This window comes from Lissotriton vulgaris, chromosome 5 (assembly GCF_964263255.1).
Source record: "Lissotriton vulgaris chromosome 5, aLisVul1.2, whole genome shotgun sequence".
NCBI lineage: Eukaryota > Metazoa > Chordata > Amphibia > Caudata > Salamandridae > Lissotriton > Lissotriton vulgaris.
This window is the reverse complement of record NC_141693.1, coordinates 1,864,822,806-1,864,836,282: the sequence shown is the minus strand read 5'-3', so window position 1 is coordinate 1,864,836,282 and position 13,477 is coordinate 1,864,822,806. Positions and strand designations below refer to the sequence as shown.

Genomic DNA, 13,477 nt, shown 5'->3' with positions numbered 1-13,477 from the left:
CCATAGAATCATGATTCAATAGCTCAGTTTTTAAAACTAGGCTGGCGCGATGTATGATAGCTAGACCACCTCCTCTTTTTCCAGAGGATCTATCTAATCGGGTCACATAATAGCCATCCGGGGTGGTTATGTTGAAATCTGGGCCAGATGCTAAATCTGCCCAGGTCTCTGTAATGAACAGGATGTCTAAGTTTTGAGTGGCTATAAGTTCGGCCACCTCTTCCCTGTGTTTTACGAGGGAGCGTGCGTTTATAAGGGCACAGTGTATATGTTTTTCTGCAATTAACGGAATCATAGGGGCAGCTAGATTAGAGTGAGGAGGAGTTGATTTAAAAGTGCAGTTTGGACATGGGTTAGTGGGCAAATTGCGCAATGAGTCTGCATTAAAAAGGGAGCAGCGTTTGTCATTGAGTGCCTTACCTATACTCAGAAGCTGTGTTCGAGTGTACGTTATTACCTTCGGTGTATTGTGGGAGTTACAAGGGCCAGGGGATTTAGCGCACAGCGTGGTCCCAGCGCGGACTGGCGCAGACTGGCACCCCTTTGGCACGGCTTCGGCGCGGTGTCGGCGCTCCCGCTGCGCTCGACCGCTGCGCTTCCAAGTGGCCATTTTTACACTCTAAGCCCCGCCCCCAGCTGGAACGCTAACTCCGTTCTGCTCGGGGAGGCGGCTCTGGAATTTTAAAGCTCACCCTGACCTCCACACAAACGGCACGAAGCCGCGATGGAACGGGGCTAGGGATACACAATGACGGTACTTTTCTGCATGTAATGTTAAAAGCGTTAAGGAAGACAATTATTATTCAATTGAGTCCGAGTCTAAAATACAGAAAAGCAAAATGCAATTTTAAAATAGCGACACACAGTGCTTCACAGCATGCAGAGGAGGAGCCACTCGCAATCTGCACGAGCTCTATAAACAAAACTGCCAAGGAGCTGCCACCGCCTTGTTAGTTGTCAGAGCCCCCCGTCTCGCTTAGATTTATACTCTAAGCCCCACCCCCAGCTGGAACGCTAACTCCGTTCTGCTCGGGGAGGCGGCTCTGGAATTCTAAAGCTCACCCTGCCCTCCACACAAACGGCACGAAGCCGCGATGGAACGGGGCTAGGGATACACAATGACCGTACTTTTCTGCATGTAATGTTAAAAGCGTTAAGGAAGACAATTATTATTCAATTGAGTCTGAGTCTAAAATACAGAAAAGCAAAATGCAATTTTAAAATAGCGACACACAGTGCTTCTCAGCGTGCAGAGGAGGAGCCCCTCGCAATCTGCACGAGCTCTATAAACAAAACTGCCAAGGAGCTGCCACCGCCTTGTTAGATCTCTCTTTGCCTTCTCAACCAATGGATCGAGATTTTCCTTCTTTATGCTAAAGTCTTAGTGTCCCTTCCTAAAAACGACATTGGGCGGATTAGGGTGTTATTCTCCAATCTACATAGGAAGGAGTCGATGTATATTGTGAACAATAGTGGTGAGCAGGGACACCCTTGCCTTGTCCCCCTTAAAATCTTAAATGACTCAGATAAGTCCCCTGCACTCTGGCCTTTGGTTTATTATATAAAGCCATGACTGCCTGTCTATATCTTGGCCCAATACCCACTCTGCATTGCTACCCCTAAGTATTGCCAGGAGACCCTATCCAGAAGAATCCAGCAGAATCAAAGCCATAGGGTCCCCTGACACCGGAGCTGCATCACAAAGAGCAAATACCCTTCGGGTGTGGTGTTGTGCCTCTCCTAGGGATAAACTCATGTTATCATCTGGAAACTACCTTGCTTATTATCTGGGACAGACAAGAGGCCAAGATTTTAGAGTAAACCTTAGAGTCCCTATTAATCAAAGTAAATATTCGATAAGATCCAAGTTCTCTTACTGACATATTTTTCTTGGGGAATACAACTATTTTAGCCAAGAGCTCAGTGGGCTGACTCCGTTGCCCATCTAAATAAACAAGCAAGTAAGACACTCTTTAAGTACTGGTGTAAATACTTTGCAAAACTCGGTGGGTATACTATCTGTACCTGTAGCTTTCAAAGTGGGGAGGCTACCCAAAGCAAGCACAATTTCTTCCCACGAAGGAGGCCCATTCAATAGCTCTTGTTCTTCGCTAAATTTATCTGAGGGAGCTGTATTCAAATAGTGCAGCATATTCACTTCCTCTCCCTCAATGTTATCTGCATAAAGATTTTGAGAATATTTTTGAAATGTCGCCCTGATACCTACTGGGCCAGAAACCGTCCCCAATCCTGGGTCTCTTATTTCCCGCACCTCCCTTTGAGCAATCTTCAACTTAGTTCTAGTAGCCAGATGATTTCCTATATGCTCACTTCATTCATACACTTTCTCTGTCCACACCGTGAGTTTGTCTGCTACTTTTCTTGTTGAAATTTAAAAAAATTGCTGTTTAGCAACAGCTACCCCCAGTTGAGCATCAGCTACATTATCTCCCTGCTGTGCAGCCATGACCAGTTTTCTTTTCTCTACTGCCAGTGCTGCATATAACTCACCCATTCTTTGTTTTTCCTTCTTCCCTCGGTTCTAAGTAAACTGCAGGTGCACCCCCGTAACCCTGCTGTCAATGAGTCTAAAACCACAAGGGCACTCTCTATATTTTCTTTCAAAAAGGTAGGTATCCATTTGTTCATAAGTGCACAGTGTTCTTCATTAATTAAAAGAATAATTTCAAAGCTCCAATAACTCCTTTTCTAGCGCATCCTCCGCTCTTTATTTATAGCACTAGGGGATTATGATAGGATATGACCCATGGGTAGCTTTCAATATCACATTCTTGTACAAAAGCATGAGAAACGAAAAGGAAATCTAAGCAGGCATGCGACTGATGGGGCAGAGAGAAAAATGTGAACCCATATATGGTGGGCCTCCTAACCCGCCATACTTCTGTCAGCCGGTGGTCTCTACAGAGCCCCCTTAAGGACTGAAACACTTAGGTTTCCTCCCAGTGTTTATATAATGATACTCCTGAGACCGATTCACAGGTAGATTATATTCAAACCCCCACATAGGTTGATAGATAAGGGCCAGAATGCCAGTTCATTCGAGTTCCAATCGAATAGCCTTGGTTCGTCTGTAATACACCCATAAGAAGAACATAAAGTAAATATTCTTAAAAGACCGAAATACCCCTTTGACCCACCACCCATGTACGCGCACCTGCCCCCCCAAATCCCGCAACCCCTCATCTAAATGTACATCCTTGGCCAAAAGCACCAAAAACCAAACATCCAACTTCAAAACAAGATACACAACCCCTTCAACCTCCTTCATGTGAACTCGGTTTTCAATCATGGACAAACAGAAAAGCGAAGGGAATAAAAGATATGTATGTTTCTATTCCCTTCAAAATCACTATCTCTATTTGCTAGGCCGAAAACCACCAAAAACCTAAACATCCAACCAAAACACCAGATACTCAACCCCTTCAACCTCCTTCATATGAACTCGGTTTGCAATCAAAGCCAAGCAGGACAACAACGGGAATAAAAGATATGTATGTTTGTAATCCTTTCATAATCAATATCTCTAATTGCTGGTGGCAGTGACAGACCCTTCGCCAAGCTCTTTGTAAGTATTCCTGGGCCAGTATCTCAGAAGTAAAACTAAGAGTACGCCCATTGTATATGACTTTTAGCCATACAGGGTTTTGAAGAAATACTTTCGCTCCGATTTTCTGAAATGGGCTATAAAGCTGTTGCTGCCACCACCACCTTTCTACAGTGGCATGCGCTAAATCGGGTCTAACAAAAATGGAAACCCCCTCATATTCTCTTTTTGCATTAGGACGGGCTAAATCATAAACTCCTTGTCGTAACAGGAAGTTCCCTAAGTAAACTAAAATAGCTTGGGGCCTCTCTAGTTCATTAGACGGACGTTTCTTCACCATTATGGGAAATCAGTGAGCACACTGGAGTTCTACATCCCGGTTCCAGTTGGTCTTTTCTGGGAATGTCCCTTTCAATAGAGTCACCATTTATGTTCTTATGTCCTTCCCCTCCACCCCTTACGGGAGCCCCAAAAATCTTAAATTATTCTTGCGTTGTCTGTTTTCTTGATCTTCTAACTTCCAAAGCACATCTGTCATTATTGCTTCTTGGGAAGATTTCTGCGTTCTCCATGTATTTATCTCTGTCTCTAGACACTCAGTCCACCCATCCACCAAAGTGATTCTTTGTCCAAACAGGTTTTGTTTACTTTTCTGACAGCTCTATACAGATTTTTGAAGCAAGGCAGGCAAAACGACTTTCACTGCGGGTTTCTACCTGCAGCTGTTTGATAGATTGGAGTATCACTGCCAGTGTTGTCTCTACCATAGATGGCCCGGTTGCTGCTCTCTCGGAAGCCTTGCTGCTTACATTCGGTTCTTTTTTTCCTCTAAGTATACAAGTTGAGTAGCTGAATATTCCCATCTCAGATTCTCCACGGAGGTTCCCTGAATACTCCAGCCCCAGCCCTCTCGGAAGCTCTTCTTTTCTTTCCTTTCTTTTACACAATTTGAGTTGGGTTAGAACTGCAAAGTTATCTGGAGCATTGTTAATAGAGGAATCAGAGACCAAGTTGTCTGTTGAGGACTAGGAGGTGCTATATGGTCAGATCCGAGTAATCGGACAGGGATAAAACTTCTCCCCTGCGTCAGGGGATGTAGCTAAATTATTTATTTCCCCACTGTTCAGCTTCCTACCCTATGCTATGACCATCAAAGCTCCTCAGTTAGTATGAATCACATTGCTCATATCACCTTTGGAATTTTTATTCCGAGCACAGAGGGTCGTATCCTGTAGTTCTCGCTCCTAAACCAGAACTCCCTCTTGTACTTTGCTGAGTATGCCTGCCCCTATGGCTTCTGTTGATCTTCTGAGGCTTGCCTTGGATCCCTTCTTCCTTCCTCCTCCTCAATCGTTATAGGAAGGGAGCTATTCTGAGAGACTTCCTCCCAGCTCATAGAGGATGTTTCCACCTTTCCTTCCCCTGCAGCGGAGTCATTATTAACAGTGCTTGCTCCCCCCATCTCAGATTTAGATTCTCTGTTACTGATTAGGGGAAACAGATTTGCAATCAGGGGCTGCAACGTCCAGGCATCCCCATTTAGCGAGCTCCTTACCGGCCTTAGTGTAGCCCTCTTGTTACTTACCCCCTTGATTAAAATGTTTCAGATTTTTCTTAAGCTAAGGCCTCCACTCCTTACTTCAAGGCCCCTTACTGGGTTTGCAATATGTAGTTGTAAGGGCGGCAGCTACACTTACGGGCACTGACCGTTTAACTAGATGGACCAGCGTTTTGTATTCCAGGCGGACCGCCAATTTCGGGAAGAAGAACCTGACCAGCCATGTAAAACACTGGGCTGCTTTAGTAACCGTGGTGAGTACGAAGCGGTGGAACACGCTTCGGTTACCGTGTCTCTGATAAACTCAGATTGATCCTCAACGTCCTCTCTCTAGGGTCTGCCCTCCAGCACTAGCTCCTTCACACATGCTACGTTCGGCAGCTAGCTGAGCAATGGAGGCAAGGCGGGGGAAGCGGCAGGCAACGCAGTGTATCACTCGGGTGCCATCCTGCTCCTTATGAAGACGTTTCTCAGTCAGGCCTGCCACACTCTGATCACAGCTTCATAGTGGCCGATGACAGCCTGGTGCAGAAACCTCACCCTTTATTGTGCCTGTGCTGGGGGTGTTCCAGTCTGAAGACAGCTAAAGGCTGTGGTTGGAGAGGGGCCTGAGAAAGACAACCGGAAAAAGGACCACCTCAAACCACTCTGAAGCTTGAAACAGTGGATCTACGTCCTCTGTCTGGAATATGTGTATAAAAGCAGGGCCTAATCCACCCCATTTAGTTCCAGTTCCAAGTCACATTAAACAAAACCATTAAAATAGGGTCCAAGGGATATATATTTTAAAGACCCACACCTGATTTTATCCCCAGCAACAACTGAATGTATAACACACGAAACACAGGGGGTCTAACAGCCAAATTGAGAGGCTACACTGTCGATACTGAGTCAATAAGATCTCAAAATATCTTCATCGCACACACATAACGTATTAATAAAAATAAAGGCTCACACTACATGCATAGAGGAGACCGATACATCATCGATTATTCGTAAATGGCTGATTAATCCACAACAAATTGTAAAGGGTTTCCATCAAATTAGACTCAATGATCAGTCCTATCATTTGGCCAAACCCATGTGCAAATGAGGCTGGTCCCCTGATCAGTGGGACACCTTATTGTTGTTTCAGGATTTGGTCCACCAAATGCACGAACCGTCCATGATGACTGATCTTTTGATGGTAAAGTAAAGAAAAATAGTGCAACAAACAAGAAGTGATTTAAAATAGGATGGAATGTCCTCCTTCTAAATACTTTATTCTGCGGACCAGACACGCCTCCTAATTAAAAAATAGAACAGTGCAAGAAGAACCAGTAACAAATATCTGTCTACATAAGGGCCAATATGTTTCTGCCCAACGGGTTTTTTAATCCCATGGCATTCGTCAGGGCCTCTGCTCGTATGATAGTTGCACTCCTACTAGTGGAATATAGAAATCACCACCATCACCAAAACAAATTATAATAAATCTGGTTGGAAACGGTACAACCTGTAGCAACCATGGACATTAACCCCCGGATTCACAATGGTTACTGTGAATTCTGTGAAGGAAAACGTTACATCATTAATACTGTATTAGATGCATCAGTCTCATGTGCATAGTGTGTCACCAAGCCCACCAATAATGTGTGTCAGTAAATTCATTTTTATGCTTACCCTTTATGGTAGGGCAACAGACCTCACCTCACCTGGACACTGCTCAGGTATTAAGAGGCCCCGCACTACAAAGATATAGGAAAAACAGAGGAATATGGCAAAGTGCTGTAAAAAATTGTTTTAAACTTTAAACCCTGCCTATATTCATTCCTATGAGCAAATGCCCTATATCTAGAGGCAAAACATATGAGGTAGGTCAACAACCCAAACCCAGTGTGCAAGATTTACTAAAGGTTGCAACATAGTATTGCTAAGAGTATAAGCATAAAAATGAATTTACTGACACACATTATTGGTGGGCTTGGTGACACACTATGCACATGAGACTGATGCATCTAATACAGTATTAATGATGTAACGTTTTCCTTCACAGAATTCACAGTAACCATTGTGAATCGGAGGGTTAATGTCCATGGTTGCTACAGGTTGTACCGTTTCCAACCAGTTTTATTATAATTTGTTTTGGTGATGGTGGTGATTTCTATATTCCACTAGTAGGAGTGCAACTATCTTCTTGCACTTTCTATTTTTTAATTAGGAGGCGTGTCTGGTCCGCAGAATAAAGTATTTAGAAGGAGGACATTCCATCCTATTTTAAATCACTTCTTGTTTGTTGCACTATTTTTCTTTACTTTACCATCAAAAGATCAGTCATCATGGACGGTTCGTGCATTTGGTGGACCAAATCCTGAAACAACAATAAGGTGCGAAGCTGAGTGTCCCACTGATCAGGGGACCAGCCTCATTTGCACATGGGTTTGGCCAAATGATAGGACTGATCATTGAGTCTAATTTGATGGAAACCCTTGACAATTTGTTGTAGATTAATCAGCCATTTACGAATAATCGATGATGTATCGGTCTCCTCTATGCATGTAGTGTGAGCCTTTATTTTTATTAATACGTTATGTGTGTGCGATGAAGATATTTTGAGATCTTGTTGACTCAGTATCGACAGTGTAGCCTCTCAATTTGCCAGTTCCAAGTCATTCATTACCAAGGTAGGGAGTGCTCTGCAAGTATTGAGAGGATTGCTTTGTGACCACAGCTGGTGTTTGCAAGACAGCCAGTCTCCAAGCCAAGAGGTTAGGGGACATCACCTGAAGTGTGCACTTTGTGCTGGAGGCGCTCAGGGTCAGCCTGGTTTCTCGTAGCCTGCCTGCCTTTAAGAGAAGGAAGGAGTCTGCCTGGCTGTTCAGGAAGAGAGAGTCTCCTTCGGACTAAGGAACACCTGGTGAAAGCAGATTGCCTGCGAGAGAAGTCAGGAGCATCCCATGATGCAGAGGGTCCCCCACTCTCTCAAAAATGTTCCTGGTGTTACCCCTGCAAGCCATGGCGACTCCATCCCCCTGAGCACCACTGCAAGTGTTGTGGTGAATGTATTAGCCAATCGGGGCTCCAACTGCTGTGGTGGTTTCATCAGCCCGATCATGGCTTTAACTATTGGGGTGACTGAGTTGGCTCAACCAGGCTGACAATCTGCTCTGGAAACTGTGATGTCTGGGGCAATAGATGTTTTGGCGTGGGCTGAGTAGCCCCGTTGGGTCTGTCTCCAATTCCTGCTCACTGCTCACCCCTGTACTGACAGAAGCAGTCCATGCTGAGCCACTTCACTGCCTCCACTCACGGCAGGCCTACGCCTGCAAGAGGATGGCAAGGCCACCAGTTCTGCACTTGATGAGAGAATGTGACTTAATAGATATCCACTAGTTAAGAACTTTTGAAACACATGAACTGAGCATGCATTTGGCTTGTGAGGCCCTATAAATTAGTCCCAGAGCTTGATTCCTGCTTTTACCCTAATTGCTGAGGGGAACCTGAAGAACCGGGTTTTAGAACCCAGCAGCACCAGGGGCACGCCCAAAGTCTTCGGGTTCACCTGTCTTAGAATACAGAGACACAGGATACCTCTCGGTGGCGTCAAAGATTGAGTTTATTGGCTGCAACCAGAAACAGAAGTCCACGAAGTACAACACGGGTAGATTCGTAGGAGACTGCTCAAATTCGTAAGTCGAGTCATCCTCTTTTATGCCAAAAATCACATTCTGGACAAACACCCACTATTTACAATTTGTCCAATCACAGGTAACATTGCAAAAGGTAGAGCATGACGACAAACCCACTTTTCAGTTGTCCGGCCCACCATTAATTACACGGGAAAGCCCAACATTCTTTCTTGCACAAGCCGGACAAACCCATAATAAAAGACCACAACCCATATCATAAATAGACCATAAAAGAAGGAACAAAAATAGATAAGAAGCAGGATAAGGGGTGTGTGCGCGTGCAATAAACTCAACAATGTCTTGTGCTTTGATCCTCAATCTCGATCAGCTACCGGGCAAGGAACTGGCTTAACAAGGTCAGCTTCAGGCAACGGGGTCACTTCACTCAGGTCATCTAGAAGTCACCTAAGGTGTACGTGTACTAAAGACTCGTTCGGCCGCAGTCATCGGCCTATGTGAAGGCAACCACAAAATTGCTGCCATACACGAAATGGAACCCAAGGTTCGGAACGAAATCCCTAAATACACAGTGATTCCTTCGGTCTAACATAGCGAAATCACTCGTACTTGCCGCACTCGCTAGTTTTGGTTCGCTACTATCAAATTCGTAACGAAACCATGACATTTATAAAACGGGTTCAGAATCCACAGAACCTCAAACCGTGTATCAAGGGTCTCTCGGCAGGGATTATCACAAGGGAAATCAGTGGGTGTAGATGCCACAAGGGAGAATCATAACCAGGATCACTGCCCTGTATACTGGACTGAATTGTTAAATCTCCCAGTACTACTGGGAGATTTAAAAGTACAGTCTTTTCTAAAAAGGCAAGAACAGGGCTGGACACTGAGGTTGATTGTTGAGTTCTAAGCTTGTGTGCCCCACATTTCCTTTCTTAGTATGTGACTGCTTGCCCTCATCACCATGAGAGTCCAGTGAACCCAGTGACAAAAAACCTCAACCACCATGGTTGGGTCCAGGTAGTCAAAGTCTAAACTGTGCCCTCCCCGGGCGTGGTTTCAAGGCATTTTCTGATTTGCCTATAAATTGAGCCCCTATCAATGTATCTGCATCAAATATGCCACTCACTTAGTGTAGTTAGCTGAGGTCCAGTCTGCCAAACTTAGTCATGAATGTAGAACAAAATTACATCAACATCTGCAGTTCAGTGCTTGTTACCAGTTTGCACAGGCTTCTTTACGGTTCTCAAGTCTGCTGTGTGTGCATGCCCTGGTAACGAGTACAACAAATATTTCAAACACACAACGGTGATGCCATCTCAGTTTGGACCCAGCTGTATGCAAATCAGTCTTGACCCTGCTCCAATAGAAAAAGTCAAGCCCGAATTGCCAGTAAGATACTTACATCTAAAATTTCCTTGTTTGCTTTTGGAGAAGTATTCTCTCGCAACACTTTGATGGCCACCGAGATTTTCACATTTTCTCCTTCGGGAATCCAAATACCCTAAAAAAGGAACAACATGTGAATACCTTCCTAGCAAGTCTTGTGTCCTACTCTTTTTATTCCCATCTTGTTTTCGCTGAAGTCCCAGCTATGTCTCTCAGGTCGTTCTCTTGATTGGGTTCTCCATTCCTAATTGTGTCACACATCTTCTCACAATCCACTCTGGCTGGGATACCCTCTACCTTCAACCAAATCAACTACTATGGTGTTTTCACTCCCTGCCTCATTACCCTCTTGGTGGACGTACACTCCTCTGGTCCTCTGCCCTCCTAATCCGCCTCCTTCAACCACGTACTTCTACTGCTTGAAGATCTTTTAACTCCATCTCCCCTCCTGCTGTTATTCACTCAATTTATCCTGCGCCTCAGCTTACCTGGTAGACAGTGCCAAAAGCTCCGGATCCCAGAATCTTAGTTTTCTTGAGCTCCGTCTCCTTCAAGATCTTCATCTGTGCCTGGTTTGGAACTGCCCCACTTGGGCTTACCGGCTCTACCAGCTTGAGAGAAAGCAAGAAAGCAGGAGATGAAAAAAAGATGTAAAAGTATTGATCAGAGCTATGCTCTATCCCTATCAATGGCTGTAACCTTAACTTGCCTAAGTCTCATTATTAAGTTTAACTGCAATGCTTGTTGTAACGAACAGTGTGCAAACGTTTTTTTAAATCAGAGAAATTCCAGATTTGTGCATTCTGTGCATTTGACAAAGCTCCGCGGGTTAGGTTTGCCGTCACCCATATGAAGATTTTCTGCCTATTACAGGATAAAGTTCACTATATTACGAGGCAATTTTCATTCTAATCAACTGCAGCCAAGATGGGAAATGCTTGCACCTTTTTCTTTCCCTTCAAGTTTACAGCTTGCAGCTGTTTTCTCTGCAAGTGTACATTCTGTGCCATTAACTACCACAACAGTTACTATTTTTACAGAAATGTGGGAAAGTCTTGTGAATGCAACTTTGTGAAGTTGTGTAAGGTTACCCAGAACTTCACAAAGGATGCAAAACAATAATTACACCTGCAAAAATAATTTGCAATGATAACATTAAAGTTGCGCTCTCCTGAGATGATGCATCACAGAGTGCCTGGTCACAGTGGGCAATGGACAACAATATTACAATGGAACTGTCTGAGTAGTACAATAAGATTATTAAATATGGGATCCATACCCATCCACTATCCTAAACAGGCTTTTCAAAATATGTTTATTCACTACAAATATGCCCATTCAGTAAGAAGCAAAGCTTGTTTTTCTCTATGAGTAATCAGTCCCTAAATCTTCCCTCTTGTTGATCCACATAGCTGTCTGTCAACTATGGTGTCCTTTAGGGCTCCTCATTCTCCCCCATTTTTTTACCATTTCTCTTGGCTCATCTTCCAACATTATAAAGAATTTTTGGGAATCAGCTGACAACACCCACCTTATTCTGAAAACCTGTTTTAAAATCCAAGAAGCAATGATAGGTTACCTTTTGGCTATTCTACCACAGATGAGTTTTAACTTTCTTAGACTCATTGGTTCCACAGCTGAACTTGAAGCATTCTCCCAGTCTTTGTATCTGTGGCTTCCCATTCTAGGGGATGCGCCTCCTCCAGCCGAAAAAGTTAAATGTCATGGCCTTTGGTGCAGTGCCCTCTGCCTGTTTCTCTCAAATGTGAATACTAGTTTGAATTTAAAAGAACTTCGCCCATTTATCCCTGGGCATTTGAAATTTCCTGCAGCTAATGCTGCCATCAATTCTGGATCAGATTTTTCCGGTTCAGTCTATGCCGGCATAAATTCTTCTTCTATTAATAGGCTGTAAGAGATCCAGAAAGGCCGTCTTGTCTACAATCAGCAGAAGTTTGAGAGGGTTTCTGATGCCCGGCAAACTCTGTACTAAGGCAAATTCAATTTAAAGTGCTTTGCTTGTGTTAGACAGCATTTTAGGAGTCTGTCACTTGGCACTTGATGCCTATAAATTCCCCTAATAGCACTCTTAGGTCCAATTATTTGGCTCTTCTTACTGTCCCACAAACTGCATGAGCTAGACTGAGAGGCCAAGACTGAGAGGTCAAGCACTCAGTACACGTGGATCAACTGGAATTCCCTTATCCTTCATCTTTGTCAACTGGAAAATGATTATTTATTTCAAAAAGCACTCAACACTCTCCTGTTCAGTTGAGTACCCTGGTACCTGATAACTTGCTTTAGTACCATTATGCCCTCGTGCAAATGTTTCGCACTCTATATGAGCCTCATTAATTAACATCTGTGACAAAAAGGAAAATGCTACTTACCAAGTATGCATCTGTTCTTGGCATATTAGCATAGATCGCCTTCTAGTGTTGGGTCCGGATGTTTGCACTTTGTTTTTGCTCCAAGAAGTCTTTGCAGTCACGAGGTAGCTGACTCCTCCTTTCGGTGATAGTGCGCGTGGATGAGCCGCGAGTAATGATTGAACTCGCGGTGAAAGCCGACGTGCCTGCTCCTACTGCCGGTGCCGGCAGTAGGAGCAGGCACCGCGGCTCATCCACGGTATCAACCGCACCGCGGCGACGGCCACCGAGCCTCCCGTCCTTAACTCTCTCCAGTTGGAACAATATCGTTATCAACGTTCGGCTCCACGCCGCCCACGGGTCCAGCAAACGGCACAACAGGAAGCCGTACAAATCCTGTTTCGAAGTAAATAACGGGCATCCAACCATTCAGCCCAAGGAGTTGACATCACCAATTTGCTTCACTTGTAAAGCCCCGGCGACGCCTTCAGCTTCACGACCCGATACCTCCACCAAGAGGCGATCTTAACTCAGGCAAAACCATTTACTTAAGTCCTGAAGATGATCCCCTTTATTAATTGAGTGAGGGATCGAAACGTCGACACCCATGAGTGGCCATACATGAAAATAATTTATATCTGTGGTTGTATGTACTACTCCAGGCGATACTGTCAATATTCTTGATTCATAACAGTACCCTGCCTGCTCTTTTCCTTTGCCTGAAAACACCCCTTTCACCCTTTTCTATTTTCCTTTTTCCTCCCGGTACGGCACAGGATTGTGTCTTACTACTGTTGTAGAAATGTATTACAACTAATTACCTTTTATCTGTTGATAAATAAATCCCTTGCCCGGCTGGACAAGGAAGTCAAGCATATAGCAGCCTATTGTGTTCTATATATAATAACTGTTTCATTTTCGAAAAGGCTAAGAACCCTTGTTCCCTAAAACTATGGTTCATAGCTACCCG

General features: G+C 44.3%; 1 protein-coding gene across 1 annotated transcript in view; it reads right to left on the bottom strand.

Moving 5' to 3' along the window:
* Positions 1-13,477, bottom strand: part of ERBB2 (erb-b2 receptor tyrosine kinase 2) — a 377,312-nt gene that overhangs the window by 51,307 nt on the left and 312,528 nt on the right. Inside the window, exons 18-19 of the mRNA XM_086924358.1 lie at positions 10,627-10,749; positions 10,155-10,253 (exon numbers count right to left, since the gene is read on the bottom strand). Coding sequence (XP_086780484.1) covers positions 10,155-10,253; positions 10,627-10,749 — 222 coding nt within the window. The remainder of the gene's footprint in view (positions 1-10,154; positions 10,254-10,626; positions 10,750-13,477) is intronic.